The sequence below is a fragment of the Ursus americanus genome, chromosome 21 (assembly GCF_024610735.1).
Source record: "Ursus americanus isolate L20-20 chromosome 21, mUrsAme1.1.p, whole genome shotgun sequence".
NCBI lineage: Eukaryota > Metazoa > Chordata > Mammalia > Carnivora > Ursidae > Ursus > Ursus americanus.
The window spans coordinates 53,211,469-53,228,789 of NC_142147.1; the positions used below are offsets into that span (position 1 = coordinate 53,211,469).

At 50.1% G+C, this 17,321-nt stretch overlaps 1 protein-coding gene across 2 annotated transcripts; it reads right to left on the reverse strand.

The window, feature by feature from the left end:
* Nucleotides 1–1,412: 1,412 nt before the first annotated feature.
* Nucleotides 1,413–14,362, reverse strand: SIGLEC5 (sialic acid binding Ig like lectin 5). 2 transcript variants are annotated; one of them, XR_006775770.2, is made up of 10 exons: nt 14,270–14,362; nt 13,804–14,187; nt 13,297–13,578; nt 13,058–13,102; nt 12,246–12,503; nt 11,877–12,161; nt 11,566–11,665; nt 10,678–10,759; nt 2,145–2,694; nt 1,413–2,067 (listed from the first exon to the last, which is right to left on the reverse strand). XR_006775770.2 is itself a non-coding variant. In XM_045775168.2 (9 exons), the coding sequence occupies exons 1-9, from the start codon at nt 14,304–14,306 to the stop codon at nt 2,506–2,508; spliced, it is 1,662 nt and encodes a 553-aa protein (XP_045631124.1). In that variant the 5' UTR covers nt 14,307–14,362; the 3' UTR covers nt 1,413–2,505. The 2 variants fall into 2 exon arrangements, 1 of the variants encoding a protein (XP_045631124.1); XM_045775168.2 differs by having other exon boundaries at nt 1,413–2,694.
* Between the last annotated feature and the right edge of the window lie 2,959 nt (nt 14,363–17,321).

Genomic DNA, 17,321 nt, shown 5'->3' on the forward strand with positions numbered 1-17,321 from the left:
CCAAAGGCAGAGACGCAAGCGGTGGTGGAACAAGACAGGAATTACTCCAGGGAGGCCAACAGCGGAACGACAGCAGACTAACGTCTCAAAGACTGTCTTCAGAGTGCTGAAAATCTTCCTAGGTTTATCTAAGGAAAATGTGGGCAGCGTCTGGGTGGCTCAGTTGGTTAAGTGTCCGACTCTTGATTTCGGCTCAGGTCATGATCTCAGGGTTGTTGTCACATAAGACCCTGCACCAGGCTCCGTGCTCAGCACGGAGTCTGCTTGAGATTCTCTCTCTCTGCCCCTCGCTCCCCACCCCCACTCTGCACACACATTCGTGCTCTTTCTAAAGAAAAAAAAAGAAAGAAAGAAAGAAAGAAAGAAAGAAAGAAAGAAAGAAAGAAAGAAAGAAAGAAAGAAAAGAAAATGTGGGACAAAGGGCAGTGGAGACGTGCGGCTGAGCAGTAAAGGTCAGGTTGATCATTATCTTGGGGTCAGTCATGCTGGGTCTTGCTGGCTCAGGGCAGTTTTTACTGCTCGAGGGGGTTGTTTCATTTCCCATCACAGGATGCTGTCCCCCACACTCCAAGGTCTTTTGCCGAGCTAAGAGATAAGCTGGAATGAAGAACTTAATCAGTTAGAAAGTACAGGCTGAGGGGGGTGCCTGGGTGGCTCAGTGGTGAAGGGTCCAGTTCTGGATCTCAGCTCAGGTCTTGATCTCGGGGTGGTGAGTTCAAGTCCTGCGTTGGGTTCCACGCTGGGCATGGAGCCTACTTTAAAAAAAAAAAAAGTACAGACTGAGGTCAAAGTGGAGGTGGTTGGTTGACATCTCTGTCATTCCCCCAGAAATGTCATCCTGACTGATCAGTCCGGAATTTTTGGATTAGCGCCGATGAGTCTGCCACGAGGGCCCCTCCATCCCCCGAAGGAAGATGAGGTCATCTGCAGGAGACCCCTTACCTTCACCTCCCCACACAAGGGAAAGCAGCCTAGCCTGGGAACAATCCTTTCCTTCTGCTAGTAACTTTCTTGCCCCACCTCCTTCTAGAAAAATTTCTGTTTTGTACCTCAATCAAAAGGTTAGTGTCAGGCACTTAAAATCAGAAAAGCACTGGCACTGCCGTGCTACTGGGGAAATATTGGCTGTTTTCATTTTTGTGCTTTCTTGAAAAAAAAATTAGTCCAATTTTAGAGGAGGGGAGAGCATGAGCTCTTTTTTCCGTCCAGGCTCTCAGCTGGGATCTGTGCGAGGACGCAGGTGGGAAGGACCAGCCGGGGGGCCACCAGGGGAAGCAAAGAGGCAGGGCCTCCAGGAAACGGCTCTCAAACCGCACAGCTGAGGGTTAGAACAACACGGAGGTTGTAAGGAGGAAGGCAGACAGAGGTGCAGACGAGCAGTGCTAAAGATCAAAAATTCCACTGAGTAAATCTGAGGATGTAATTGGCTTTATTCAAAGACTCCCGAATCCAGTAACATCCCTTCTGGTAAAGAGACAGGTGCTCTGAGGAGTTGCACGGAGTGGAAGGTTTTTATAGGCAGGAGGGTGGAGCAAGGGAGTTTTTATCAAAAGAAAAGATTTTTTCAGATCGGGCCATCTTTTCGGGGGAAGATCTTACCCTGCAGATGTCCTCACCAGTAATGATCAGGAAATTTCAGATCCTCTGTTTAAAGGTCACATTTCTGGGAGAGGTTGAAACCACCGTTAATCTTGGTTTGCTCTTGTGGGGGCAAGTGCCTCCATTTTGAGACCGTTGTTTCTTTTCCAACAGGCGCTAGCGGGGAGGCTGTGATGACTTTGGAAGCCAGGGGCGGCTGATGCTTGTGGTGTATTGTCTAAGGCTAGGGAGCCTTGAAAGGGTTTGTCCGGGAGACTCGGGGTCAGCTCTCTGGCTGTTGGACAGATCGCTGTGGGGCCCATCCATGAGACAGGGAAGGGACTGGAGGTCAGGAGGTGAAGGAATGTGCTGGAAGAATTGACAGGTACATGTGGGACGAGGAGAAGACTCCACAGAGATGATAAGATGCTGTATCATGAAGCAAACACCAGGCGAAGGGGCTGGTCTATCCCCGGGCTTTGAAGAGCTCTGGGAAGGAGAATGACACGAGCAGGTTGCTACCCTGCGCCCTGGGCCTGGTCGCCCCCAGCCTCGGGGTAACTTACCAGCAGGACCCTTCTGTCCAAAGAAGAGAGAGCAGTAGGTACTGATTGCAGGTGAGACAGGTGAGACGGGACGTTTGTTGGTTGATTTCTGCCTGTTAATTTCTTTAATGTCCACGACCACCTCTGAGGCAGGATGCACAATCTCTGATTTACAGAATGGGAAACTGAGGCACAGAGAGACGCAGTGACTTGCTTGACAGCCTACGTTGGAGCCCAAGTCTGCTCTACCTGGGGACGCTCGGCCAGTCCTTCCTGTTCATATTGCCGCAGGGCTCCACGTGCTTCGCCGATCGATCGGTGCCTGACTTCTGTCCCCCAGGGGCTGCGATTCCTCAGGCCAGCACCAAGCGCTCAGCCGTCCTCATTTGCTGGTCTTGATCTCCGAGTACTCGTTGGTGCCAGCGGCGTCCTCCTCAGGTTTCCTCGACTTCATCTCCTGAAAGCTGAAGGAGGCGTAATGGAGCTCCTGTTGCTCCCCTGAGGGAGGGGCGTCCCCCGCAGGGGCCTCCTGAGCCGTGGGGCTGTCTGGCCAGGGCTTTTTCCTGGAACCCTGAGGAAAGGAGAAACAAGGGAGTCAGAGAAGGAGCAAGGCACGTGTGGTCTCCAAGGGAAGTTGGGCTAATGGGACATGTATTCATTCATCCTCCTCTTCACACACACTTCCTACCAATTCAACTACTCACTCATCCATTTAAAATTCTGTAATGTTGGGGCACCTGAGTGGCTCAGTTCATTAAGCATCTGCCTTGGGCTCAATCATGATCCCAGGGGTCCCGGGATGGAGCCCCGCATCGGGCTCCCTGCTTAGCGGAGATCTTGCTTCTCCCTCTGTCGCTCACCCCACTCGTGCTCTCTCTCCAATATGTAAATAAATAAAATCTTAAAAAAATAATAAAAATAAAATGCTGTAATGCAAAAAAATAATAAAATAAAATTCTGTAATGCTATGACTGATTAGGCCATATTGAAGGTTTACTAATCACGTTTAATCCTTAAGTGTGAATGAGGCTTATTCTCCCTGTTTTATGGATTAGGGAAACTGAGGTGGAGGAAGGTGAAGTAACTTGCCCAAGTCACTCCTCTAGTCACCGGCAGAGCCAGGAACAAAACTCAGGCCTGCTATGCTATTGGAAATACAAAGGAAATTAAAAATAAATAAATAAATAAAACGTAGTGTTCAAACACTTGAACAAAATAAAGATAAAATTCCCAGAATTGAAGAAAGATAAGCCACCTCGGCTGAAAAGTGCCCCACAAATGCAAGAAAAAAGACCAGGGAAACCACATACTCCAATACAGCATAGCATGGTAAATCTTTTTTTTTTTTAAGATTTTATTTATTTATTTGACAGAGATAGAGACAGCCAGCGAGAGAGGGAACACAGCAGGGGGAGTGGGAGAGGAAGAAGCAGGCTCACAGCGGAGGAGCCTGATGTGGGGCTCGATCCCATAACGCTGGGATCACAGCCTGAGCCAAAGGCAGACGCTTAACGACTGCGCCACCCAGGCGCCCCAGTAAATCTTTTTTTTTTTTTTTAAAGATTTTATTTATTCGACAGAGATAGAGACAGCCAGTGAGAGAGGGAACACAAGCAGGCGGAGTGGGAGAGGAAGAAGCAGGCTTCTAGCAGAGGAGCCTGATGTGGGGCTCGATCCCATAACGCCGGGATCACGTCCTGAGCCGAAGGCAGACGCTTAACCGCTGTACCACCCAGGCGCCCCTCGCCCCAGTAAATCTTAAACATATCAAAACCAAAGAAAAAAGTGTAAAAGTTTCCAGGGACAATGAGTGAATTACTTACAAATGTGCAAGATTTGGACAGACATAATTTTTTTTTTCGGAGAGAGAGAGAGAGAGTGTGCAAACGCACAAGCAGGGGGAGGGGCAGTGGGAGAGGGAGAGAGAGAATCTCAAGCAAGCTCCCCACTGAGCACAGAGCCTGACATGGGGCTAGATGTCACCATCCTGAGATCATGACCTGAGCTGAAATCAAGAGTCACTTAATCACCGGAGCCACCCAGGCGCCCCCAGACATAACATTTCTTGACAGGCACACTGATGCAAGAAACAATAGACGACAGTGTTCAAAGCACTGAAGGAAGGGGGGGGTGGTCCCCGGAGGGCTCAGTCAGTAGAGCGTGTGACTCTTAATCTGGGGGCTGTGAGTTTGAGTTCCATGTTGGGTGTAAAGATTACTTAAAAGAAAAATGAGATAAAATCATAAAATAAAGCATTGGAGGAAAATCACTTCGATCCTAGAATTTATATCCTGCCAAATGAAATTCAAATGTAGGAGCATTAAAAAAAATTTTCAAACACACAAGTCCTCAGAAGTCTTGATACACGAAAATCCAAATTGAAAGCACACTGGGAGGAAGAATACGAATAAAAGTAACAAAACCTGAAAGCGCTGCACTAAATCTGGGTCCAAAGGTGACAAAATACCTCCGTCAAATGTGTGGCTGTGTATTACACAAAAGACCAAATAGAAAAATGCGAAGTATGTTCATAATAACCCAGAATGAAAAATGAAGATCTAGAAAAAACACCAACAGCGTGGAAAGTGGAGGGAAAGGAGAACGAGAGATATGTAACAGGACACTAAAGTTTTTTTTTTTTTTTAAGATTTATTTATTTATTCGACAGAGACAGAGACAGCCAGCGAGAGAGGGAACACAAGCAGGGGGAGTGGGAGAGGAAGAAGCAGGCTCATAGTGGAGGAGCCTGATGTGGGGCTCGATCCCATAACGCCGGGATCACACCCTGAGCCGAAGGCAGACGCCTAACCACTGTGCCACCCAGGCGCCCCGGACACTAAAGTTTTTTGTTGGGTATAAGAGAGAGGTTAATTTTTTAAGAAAGGAGAAAATGAAATATTGAAAAAAAATGGAACCAAGTGAAAGGAAAAGGTAAAATAGGAGAACAAAATCCGCATGTATTAATAACCACGGTAAACACAAATAGAGGACGTCAAATTGGATTTGTCCAAACCTGGCTGGCTCAGTCAGTACCAGGAGACTCTTAATCCCAGGGTTGTGAGTTCAAGCCCCACGCTGGGTGTGGAGCCTACTTAAAATTTTTAAGAAATAAAAAATAAAAAATTCTTTTAAAAAGGGGCGCCTGGGTGGCACAGCGGTTAAGCGTCTGCCTTCGGCTCAGGGCGGGATCCCGGCGTTATGGGATCGAGCCCCACATCAGGCTCCTCCGCTATGAGCCTGCTTCTTCCTCTCCCACTCCCCCTGCTTGTGTTCCCTCTCTCGCTGGCTGTCTCTATCTCTGTCGAATAAATAAATAAAATCTTTAAAAAAAAATTCTTTTAAAAAAACTTGGTTATATGCTGTTTACGAAAATCACTTCTGAAGCATAAATAAAATTGGAGGAACAAAGAATGTAAATATATCAGACAGCTTACTAGCCAATGACAAAGTGGTATATCTATATTAAGATCTAACCAACTAGGCTTTAAAACAAAAGGTACCAGTAGGGATAGAGAGGATCACTCTGTGTGATCAAATGTTCAATTCACCGAGAGGATACAGTATTTCTAAAATATGTGGACTCGCAACCTGGACATCAAGAGGCACAAGCTCTTCTGACTGAGCCAGAAAGCTCCCCTGTGATATTTTGTAAATCGAAACAAAAAACCTGTTAAAATGGCCAACAGACCCATGAAAAATGCTCAACCGTCACTCGGCATCAGGGAAATACAAAGCAAAACCACAGTGAGATACCATCTCACACCAGTCAGAATGGCTCAAATTAACCACTCAGGAAACGACAGATGTTGGAAAGGATGCAGAGAAAGGGGAACCCTCCTACACTGTTGGGGGGAATGCAAGCTGGTGCAGCCACTCTGGAAAACAGGATGGAGGTTCCTCAAAAGGTTGAAAATAGAGCTACCCTACGACCCAGCAATTACACTACTGGGTATTTACCCCAAAGATACAGATGTAGTGATCCGAAGGGGCCCCTGCACCCCAATGTTCATAGCAGCAATGTCCACGATAGCCAAACTGTGGAAAGAGCCCAGATGTCCATCGACAGATGAATGGATAAAGAAGTTGTGATATCTATAGACGATGGAATATGACTCAGCCATCAAAAATGAAATCTTGCCATTTGCAACGATGTGGATGGAATTAGAGGGTATCATGCTAATAAGTCAATCAGAGAAAGACAATTATCATATGATCTCGCTGATATGTGGAATTCAAGAAACAAAACAGAGGATCATAGGGGAAGAGAGGAAAAAATAAAACAAGACGAAATCAGAGAGGGAGACAAACCATAAGGGACTCTTAAGCATAGGAAACAAAGTGAGGGCTGTAGAGCGGAGGGGGTAACTGGTTGCTGGAGGGATGGGGTAACTGGATGATGGACATTAAGGAGGGCATGTGATGGAAGGAGCACTGGATATTATATAAGACTGATGAATCACAGACCTGTACCCGTGAAACCAATATTACATTATACGTTAATTTTTAAAAAATGAAAAAAAAAATGTTAAAAATACTTCAAAGTCGGGGCGCCTGGGTGGCACAGCGGTTAAGCGTCTGCCTTCGGCTCAGGGCGTGATCCTGGCGTTCCGGGATCGAGTCCCACATCGGGCTCCTCTGCTGGGAGCCTGCCTCTTCCTCTCCCACTCCCCCTGCTTGTGTTCCCTCTCTCGCTGGCTGTCTCTATCTCTGTCGAATAAATAAATAAAATCTTTAAAAAAAAAATACTTCAAAGTCTATATCCAAATTATTAGCACTAACAAAGGAGCTTAGGAGCACCTGGCTGGCTTATTCGGTGGAGCATGGGACTCTTGATTTCAGGGTTTGTAAGTTCGAGTCCCACATTGGGTGTAGAGATTGTTTAAAACTAAAATCTTAAAAAAAAAAAACAACAGGGGCGCCTGAGTGGCACAGCGGTTAAGCGTCTGCCTTCGGCTCAGGGCGTGATCCCAGCGTTGTGGGATCGAGCCCCACATCAGGCTCCTCCGCTATGAGCCTGCTTCTTCCTCTCCCACTCCCCCTGCTTGTGTTCCCTCTCTCGCTGGCTGTCTCTATCTCTGTCGAATAAATAAATAAAATCTTAAAAAAAAAAAAGAACGTCCTATTAAAAAAAAATAAAATAAAAAAAACAACAACACAAGAGCTTAGCAAGCCGGAAGAACATACGATCAATAAACAAGTAATTGCTTTTCACACGTTGCTGCATCTACTGAGAGAACAAAGAGGATTCTCAGCATCCAGACCAGCACCGCAGAGAGCTGGGGGTCACTGAGGAGATGAACGTTTACGGTGGCGCCCCAGGAGAACTCTGCAGGGGTGTTCGGCCCCGCCAGAGTAGAAAGAAGGAGAAGTTCTGTGGACAAATTAAGGAACTGGCTGTTCAATCTTCTGCTGCCGATTACCCACACTCCATGTGACAGAAACCTCTGTGACCAGAGGACGGGGTCTGAGTGTGCTCACTTCCCCGTCACTGATTCAGGAGAGTGAGTCATTTATTGAAATTTCAATTTATCGAAGTATAAAATTTCTTAGAAGAAAATCTGCAGAGAATGCATGAGGCCAGGTTTCTTGGGCAATATCTGAAGTCCAAGAGGACAAGCTGATTCTTGAAGGAAAGAACATTATAGTTGCATCAAATTCAGCTGCTTTGATTCAGCTAGCCACGACAGTTAAAACAAGAATGTCACAAATATTTCAGACAGCGCATCTATCTCTGTAAAAGTACAGTGCAGCAGGCTTGCGAGGAGATCTAAGAAGGGTCCAGCTACCAAAGCCACGGGAATCTAAATCTAAAAAATTTGTCATTTTTTAAAATGCTAAAGCACTTTACAAAGTTTTAAAAGTTGTTTATTATTATTATTTTTTTTAGTAATCTCTACACCCAACATGGGGCTTGAACCCCTGACCCTGAGATCAAAAGTCGCACGCTCCTCCCACTGAGCCAGCCAGGCGTCCTAACCCTTCATAACTGTTTAAAGATTTTTTTTTTATTTATTTATGTGACAGAGAGACAGCCAGCGAGAGAGGGAACACAGCAGGGGAGTGGGAGAGGAAGAAGCAGGCTCCCAGCCGAGGAGCCCGATGTGGGACTCGATCCCGGAACGCCAGGATCACGCCCTGAGCCGAAGGCAGACGCCTAATGACTGCGCTACCCAGGCGCCCCCCAACCCTTCATAACTGTTTAAAAAAGATTTATTTATTTATTTGAAAGAGAGAGAGTAAGCGTGCGTGCACGTGTGTGTAAGTAAGGGTGGGGGGAGGGGGAGAGGGGGAGAGGGAGAGAGAGTTATGAGCAGACTCACACTGAGCACAGAGCCTGGTGCAGGGCTCGATATCACCACCCTGAGATCATGATCTGATCCAAAATCAAGAGCCGGCTGTTCACCCTCCTGAGCCACCTAGGCGCCCCAACACTTCATAAATTTTTAACAAATGTTCATCCTGCGTATCATTGATGAGTGATCAGAAAACGCACTTTTAGGGGGCGCCTGGGTGGCTCAGTCTTAAGCGTCTGCCTTTGGCTCAGGGCGTGATCCTGGCGTTCTGGGATCGAGCCCCACATCAGGCTCCCCAGTCAGCAGGGAGTCTGCTTCTCCCTCTCCCTCTGCCGCTCCCCCTGCTTGTGCTGTCTCTCAAATAAATAAAATCTTAAAAAAGAAAGAAAGAAAGAAAGAAAGAAAGAAAGAAAGAAAGAAAGAAAGAAAGAAAGAAAGAAAGAAAGAAATATATACTTGAATATCCTTCTAGTCTTAGAATAAGAAAGATTTTTCTTAAATGAGACCCAAAAGTCACTCAACAGAGAAGAGGAGATTGGTGAATATGGTTATATTACATCTAAGAACTAACGTTCATCAAGGTCACCTTTAAAAAGTGAAGACAAGTCAGTCACTGGGAGAAGATATTTACAATGCATATAACCGAAAAAAAAAATAGTATGAAAATGTATAAAGCTTTCCAATAAAGTCAATAAGAAAGTCAAACACCCAATAGGGAAATGGGCTGCAGATGGGACCAGGCGTTTTAGAGAGGAGGTGTTCACGTGCCAGTGAAGACAGAGAGATGTCATCCTCACTGGCAGCCAATGAAATGCAAATCAATACCGTAGTGAGATAGTGAGACGACGAAAAACATTCAGAAAACCAAGTGCTGGAGAGAGTATAAATCAACAGGATCCAATAGGCACAGACGGATGTGTAAGTAGATGCCCTTGCCCCGGGAAACCTTGCAAATCGGAGCATTCACATACCGTCTGGCCGAGTAATTCAACTCTTGTTACCGCTAAAGAAAAGCTCGTGCATGTGACTGCAATGGGATACGAACAAGAACATCCGGAACAGCTCGAAAGTCCAGCAGCAGGACCGTAGACAATAGATAAGATCACAGAATGACACAGACAACTGCGACTTCGCACCACAGACAGGAACCTCCTCGATGTAACTTGCGGTGTCGGGTCTACAAAAAGCAAGTCGAAGAAGAGCGCACAGAACGTGACAAGCTCTGTCGGTTCCGAAGCAATGACATGAAACAGCGACTCTTGCAGGCATACGGGATATGGGATAACGCCAGCAACTAAAGAGTCCGATGGGTCACAGAGCGACCCGGGCAGATAGAAGTTCGGGTCAGCGTCTGAGGTCTTAGGCTGGATAGGAGGCTCCCAGTTGCTCATCGTATCGTGAACAAAATACGTAAGTGCAAATAAACGATGCTTGCTCCTGAGATAAGAGCTTGGTCACGAATGAAGCACTTTGGGTAACTCCATTGAGGGTAACACGGGTGCAATTTTATAAGCGGGGAGAACGGACAGGTTGCACACAGATGGAGTGAGAGACAGTTGCAGCCCCCCGCCCTCAGAGACGTCACAAATACAAGAGGGCGGAGACAGGAAAAGGCAGTGATGATATGTGAGGTGCCCCTCGAGACAGGGATGGACATGGAGCTCGGGGCACGCAGGGGAGAGAGGTGTGGACACTGGCAGGGAGGGAGAGGGCTAAGGTTTCCCAGAGCAGAAGCTGTTAGTACTGGAGCTAGAAGGACGATCCCAGGAGGGGGTCTGTGGGAATGGCGACAGGAGCGCATTCCAGGTGGGAGGAACTGTGCATGCAAAGGCTCTCAGTCATAGGGGAGCAGGTGTGCATGGAGACCGTGAGAAGGCCAGTGTGGCTGGAGTGGCCATCAGGGGAGACCTCTCGAAGGACTTGAAACATGAGACCAAGAAACGTGACCCGATTCTCTAAACAGTGGCAGCAAACAACATCATTGGAACTCCCGAATGGCTGGAAAGCCGTCGATCTGGGGAGAGGCTCTGTCAGGCTGTGCCCAGCAAAGAGTGATCAACAGTAGCGGAACAAGAGGTGACCAGAGGGCCACTGGGTCTGGGAGATGAAGGCAAAAAACAGAAGGCAAGTCAACTCCCAGGTGTCTGCCCAGGTGACCAGGGTGGAGCAGGGGGTGGGGAAATGCTAGAAGCTCCATCTGGACTCCGAGTGGACAAGCCCAGGGCCCCCCAGCTGCGTGAGGGAACGCCAGCATCACTCACCCAGGCAACTGTACCCATGACAGGGTCTTCATCATCCAGGCCCTCTCGACTCCCGGATGCTTGCTTCCTACGGGCTTTCACTCTAAGGGGAGAAACCAGCACGCTGTAACCACGGTGGCTCGGGCACACATGGGCAGGCTGCCCGCTGTCTGGTGAGACGGCATCCAGACCCTGGAACCAGCCTCAGACCTTCCTGACGCGCAAGGAAGCACTCCGTGCCCTCCGATGAGCAGAGGTTTGGCCAGACCAAACTTCCACCACTAAAGATCCCTCTAACACAGAAAAACGTGTGCCCGAGCGGTCATAGCCGTGTTATTCGTGGTAGCCGAAGAGTAGAAACAACCCAAATATCTATCAGTAGATGAATGACAGACAAATGTGCTCCGTCCATGCGATCGCTCGGCATATGGAAATGGAAAAAGGATCAAGGACTGACACACGCGTCAACATGCGTGAACCTTGAAGACATCACGCTAAGGGAACGAGGACGGTCCCAAGGGACCGCGTGTTCTATGATTCCACTTACACAGAATGTCCAGAATAGACAAACGTACAGACACAGAAAATAGATTGGTGGTTGCCTAGGGCTGGGGGAGGAGGGGGGGCAGGAGGGAAATTAAGGAGGAGAGGGTTTCTTTTGTTTGTTTCTTTTTCATTTGGGGGCTGATGACAAAGTCCTATAATTGTGGTTAAGGATGCGCGACTCGGAATTTACTAAAAACCATTGAATTGTGCACTGTCAAAGTATGGGGATTATATCTCAATACAACTGTTATCCCCCCACCGCCCAAAAGAGAGGCCCTCTGGATCTACTGCACTCCGCTCTGCATTTCTGGGCTTGAGTGACCTCTCTCCGCACTCCCTGTACCTCCCTGGACAAAGACTTACATGCAAAAGAAGAGGAGGCAGAGAGTCAGGGACACCAGAGCCATAGCACCAGCACCTCCGAGCGCTGCAGGCACGGCTCCCGCCGGGAACGCGCATTTCCCTACAGAGAAGAGGTGTGTCGAGACTCACTTCCAGGACTCGTCTCTTGTTTTCCTACCTCCTCGTGGAACTTGCTGAAGGTCCTACTTAGGCCCCAGACAGAGCACCCCATGCCACCAATAGCCCTCTGTGCAGGCCCCAGCTCCCCCGGCCTCAGGCTTCTCCAGGATCCAGACTCCCTTCTACACGTCTGCTCCCCGACAGCCCCAGACCTGGGAGCAGCAGGACGGCGGCACTCTGGGACCAGTGTGCGTTCCGGGCCTCGCAGCTGAGTCGGAGGCTGGAGTCCAGCGGCCCGCTGAGGCTCAGGGAGCTGTTGGCCCAGGGCCCCGCAGAGCTGGAGGTGACGGTCCAGGAGGCGTTGCTGTGGTTCCCCTCCAGCAGCCCCTCCCCCAGCCGCCAGCGCAGGGTGGGGGCGGGCTGGGCTCTCGAGGAGCAGTGGCAGTGCAGCCCCTCGCCCTCCCAGGAGCAGGAGGGGGGGAGCAGCCATGGGGCATCTACGGGAGGGAGGAGAAGGGTCAGTGGTGCCTCTCCTCCCCAGGCCCCAGGGCAGCCTGTCCCCCAGGGGTCCCCACACTCACAGAGCACAGAGAGATGCAGGGAGATGTGCTGAAAGCCCAGCCAGTTCTGAGCTTGGCAGGTGAGGTCTCCTTCCTCCTCAGCCCCTACTTGAGGCAGGTCCAAGATTGGACTCTTGCAGATGGGGGTGGCATTCAGGGCGGGGGACCCCCGGAACCAGCTCAGCTCGGCAGGGGGGTTGCTGTCAGCATCACAGCGCAGCCGCAGAGCCTGGCCCTCCCGGATGAGAATGGATGAGGTGTTTTGCAGAGTCCCTAGGGCTTTGAGGAGAGAGATGAGGAGAGAGAGAGAGAGAGAGGGCACCAGCTGTGGAGTCTGGCAGTCTCCATCCTTCCCTCCTTCCCAGGAGCTGGTTGGCATTTCCCTCTCCCTCCTTGACCCAATGACTTGGTTCCGCCAGGGTTGACAGGCTGGGTCTTACACCCAAAAGAGGTTGACCTCAAGTATCTGGGCCTCGTATCTTCAGGGGAGGCTGAGTGTCCCCCTGGGACACGCCTGGACTGTTCGGTGGCTTCACTCAGTGAACACAGCAGGAAATAGGAGGGAGGAGGCTGGGGTGCAGGGGTAGGTGGGAAACCAGAAGAGGGCGTCGGTGAGGTGAAATGGGCTTTGAACAGTTTGTGCGTGTGGGCGTGGGAATGCAGGTGCATGCGTCCGTGGGACGTGGAGGAGGGAGGCTGGTGACTTTTAGCTTTTGCTTTTCCCGTATCTGATCCCATTCAAGCTATAATCCTCACCCCCTTGCTGGGAGCTGACCCCCTACGCCCACCCCAGGGCCAGGTCCCAGCCCCCAAGAAAACAGGTTCTTTCCTACCTGTAACATCGCTGCAGTTACTGATGGTGAGGCTCTGGGGAGCGTCTAGGATGCAAAGATATGGCCTGCTTTAGCCGTGAAGATTGGGAGGGAAGTTGACCCAGCACCCAAGGAGGTGTAGGGGAACATGGAGAAGGTGGGGATTGCTGTCCTGGTCCCCTCCCCACCTACACTCCCAAGGCGCACACAGGATCCCCGCTGGCTGCCCCGAGGGACTCAGCCTTCCCTCCAGCACTCACAGGAGACATTGAGCCTGATGGTTCTCTCCACGGTGCGCTGAGTTCCTGACAGCTGCACCTGACAGGTGAGGTTGCTGCCGTGGTCCCGCGGCCTCGGGATGAGGGTCAGCACCGAGGACCTGAGAGTCCCAGGGTCCAGTGAGTCAAGAGAACCCCCCACCCAGGAGAAGAAGGCGAGAGATCTTCCTTCTTCGCAGGATCCCGGCAGACTGCAGGTCAGGTTTGTGGGATGGCCAGACTTGAGGGGCTCCAGAAAGTGGATGTCGGGTTTCTGTGTCAGGGCTGAGGAGGAGAGAGGGAGGTGCCTGGGCCCCAGGGAGGTGGGGACCCAGAGTGTGACCCTGAGAGGGACCAGGGCCTCAGGGCACAAGCTGACCCCGGGCCCCCACATCTCTTCCCACCTTCCCAGCCCCAAGACCTGGAGCAGGGAATGTTCCAGTGTCCTGTTCCTGTTCTAAGAGGGGGGTCTCCACGTCCCAGAGCCCTCTCCTGGGGCCCCTGCCGTACCTGTCACCTGCAGGGTCAGCTGCTTATCTTCATAAGTATATTTCCTGTAGTCTCCTGTCTCCACTTGGAACTCGTAGGCTCCCTGGTCGCTCGTCCTGGCCTCTCTGATTCTCAGGGAGCAGTTGTTGTCCCGGGAGTTCCCAACGAGGAGGAATCGGCCCTGGGTCTCTGTCTTCACCGTTTTCCTTCGGTCATTTGTAGCCACAGGATAACGTCTGTATGAGCTGTCCCCAACCCGGAACCAGTTCATGTAGGGCATCCCAGGGGAAGACCACGAGCTCCAGGGGTAGGAGAAGGAGCAGGGCACCTGGACACACAGACCCTCCTGCACCGTCGCCGAGTCCTGCACTCGGAGCTCGTACCCTGGATCCTCCTGCAGGGACCCTGCGGGCACACGGGGGCTCAGCTGTGGCTCCAGCCCCCTCCCACCTGCGCCCGGCCAGCCCCCCTCCCTCGGCCCACTCACCCCCCCACAGCAGGGGCAGCAGCAGCAGGGGCACCATGTCTGCACCGGCCAGGGCAGGAGCCCGTGTTCAGGTCCCTCTGGCAGGGAAGGAAATGGCCCAAACTGGGGGGTGAGGCCAAGGAAGCCCCGACAGGAAGCTGTGGGTGACAGAGCTGTGGTCACCACAGAAGGGGAACTTGGGCAGCAGGGGCCATGGGGGGGGGTGGAGCTGAGAACCGATCATGTCTCCCCTCTGCATCTGACACAGCAGGGGAGAATACAGAGGCCCCCAGAGGCTGGGATGCTTGTCCGGATGTGAATCTGGACGCGATCGCCTTCCAAAGACGATTTAAATCAGGAGTGAGCTCAGCGGAGGGCCAGAGCAGCTAGAAAAGAGAAACAGGAGTGTGCAGGCAGCCTCAGCCCCGAGCCCCAGCCCTTTCTCTTCCCAGTTCCCCATCAGCCTGGGCGTCCAGCCCCGGGGCTGCTTCGGGGAGTCCTGTGCAGGGCCAGTGGGTCTTAGCTCCCCATCATGTCCTACAGTCCCTTAGACACGTACCAAACCTGGAGCCCCCCGGAACCGCAGCTCCAGGACTTCGACAGTCATCCAGACCCACCGCAGCAACGTCCCGCGGATCTGGGGAGACAGTCCTCAGGTAAAGAACCTGATGCGACAACTAGGAGGTGAGAGCTGGATCTCCTCTCTCTGCAGAGGAGAGGCGAAGAGAGAGCAGCTCCTCCCTTTGAGGGCCACGAGGAGTGGGACCAGATGCAGAGCCAGGAGGACGAGGTGGCCATCACGGAGCAGGATCTGGAACTTACTAAAGAGCGAGGAAGGGCAATTCGGCAGCAGCAGGCTGACATTTGGAACGCTCATCACATGTCTAAAGATCTGGCCATGCCACGGGCGCCTGGGTGGCTCAGTCGGTTAAGTGTCCCAGGGTCCTGGGATCGAGTCCTGCATTAGGCTCTCCGCTCAGCGGGGAGCCCACTTCTCTGTCTGCCCCTCCCTCCACTCATGTTCCCTCTCTCTCTCAAATAAATAAAACATTTAAAAAAAAAAAAAAGATTTGGCTGTGCTGATCCATGACCAAGGTGACCCAATGACAGCAGAGAAGCCAATGTGCAAAGGTCAAACAAAGGGGGTACACCCAGAGCCCCTGGCCAGCTACAGCAAGCTGCTTCACTATAGGGGGAAAAAACCTCTCACAAAGAACATCTACATTCTGGTGCTTGTCCTGTTAGTGATGACTGCAATCCTGTGACTTATTAGCTGGCAAATTTGAAGCAATTGCTTCAGAGCTGCCTTCTGCTGAGCTGTTTTCAGGGGCCAGTGCTTCTTGGAGTCTTGCCAGAACAAACAAACATCGCAGGAAGGGAACATATATGCTGGAACGACCTGTCATAATTTAGTTAGAAACTAACGTCTAGCTAGACAGTGTTTTGCAATTTACATATACAGTATATCGGTTTCTCGGATTAGTAGGAGTTAATTTATGTGGATTTTGCTTGCTTTTGTATTCTGATTGCCCTCCACCCCGAGTGCTTACTGAAACTTGCATTCTAGATATTTTTTTTTTAGATATTCATGTTTTGACAGGTGACACCGGAATCTTGTAATATCACCATTTTAGTGTATACAAGATTCATCTTTTTACTAGCGCCTGAGATAGAATTACCTTCTGGCACCCAGGATGCTGGACCTGTCAGAAACTATATAATAAGCCAGCACTTTTTATTACTTAACATTTTCATTTGAATTTCTAAGCAGAAAGCTGCTTTGAAAGATTTTGGCAATGTGTTTAACTGGAAAGCAAACAATTGCACTGTGATCCAGGTTAAAAGTATGGATTGGAGGGGCGCCTGGGTGGCACAGTCGTTGAGCGTCTGCCTTCAGCTCAGGGCGTGATCCCGGCGTTGTGGGATCGAGCCCCACATCAGGCTCCTCTGCTATGAGCCTGCTTCTTCCTTTCCCACTCCCCCTGCTTGTGCTCCCTCTCTCGCTGGCTGTCTCTATCTCTGTCGAATAAATAAATAAAATCTTTTTTTTAAAGATTTTATTTATTTATTTATTTATTTATTTATTTATTTATTCATATATGTGCCAAATGTGATATTTCTTTTCTAATGAGTGATCTCAACATTTGTATAAATATTATGCTCCCCAGAACTGAGGACTGTCTCTGCTGAGTGAACAGAGGTAACAAGAGGTAACCAGGTATACCCCTCCACTCCCCTCTCCTCATGAATTGCAGGGAATAGTGCCTTGGGCAGAGCGGGATTAAAGAAGGCAAGTCTTGGGGCGCCTGGGTGGCTCAGCTGTTAAGCGTCTGCCTTCGGCTCAGGGCGTGATCCCTGGGTCCTGGGATCGAGGGTCCTGGGATCGAGCCCCGCATCGGGCTCCTCTGCTATGAGCCTGCTTCTCCCTCTCCCACTCCCCCTGCTTGTGTTCCCTCTCTCGCTACCTTTCTCTGTCAAATAAATGAATAAAATTAAAAAAAAAATAAAAATAAAAAAATAAAGAAGGCAAGTTTCCCACACTGTGCAGCATAAACTCACATCGCCTGGGGGTCTGACAAATCTCAAGCTGGAATCATCCAAAAAGACAAGCAACAAGTGTTGGCAAGGACGTGGAAACAAAGAGAAACTTCGTGTGCTGTTGGTGGGAGCGTAAATTGGTGCAGCCACTCTGAAAACAGGATGGAGGTTCCTCAAGAAATTAAAAATAGAACTACCATATGGTCCAGCAATACCACTTCCGGTATGTATCTGAAGGAAAGGAAAGCACTAAGTCAAAAAGACACATGCACCTGTGTGTCCGCCGCAGCATTAGCCACGATAGGACAAGAGCCGCGATAGGAAACAACGTAAGCAACCACGCACAGACGACTGGATAAAGAAGATGGAGCTCATATGTACACGATGGAGTGCTCTTCAGCCCTGAAAAGATTAGGAAATCCTGCCATTTGTGACAACACAGGTGGACCTCGAGGGCAGTATGCCAAGTGAAATAAGTCAGACGGAGAAAGAGAAGTACCATATGATCTCACTTATATGTGAGAAACAAAAAGAA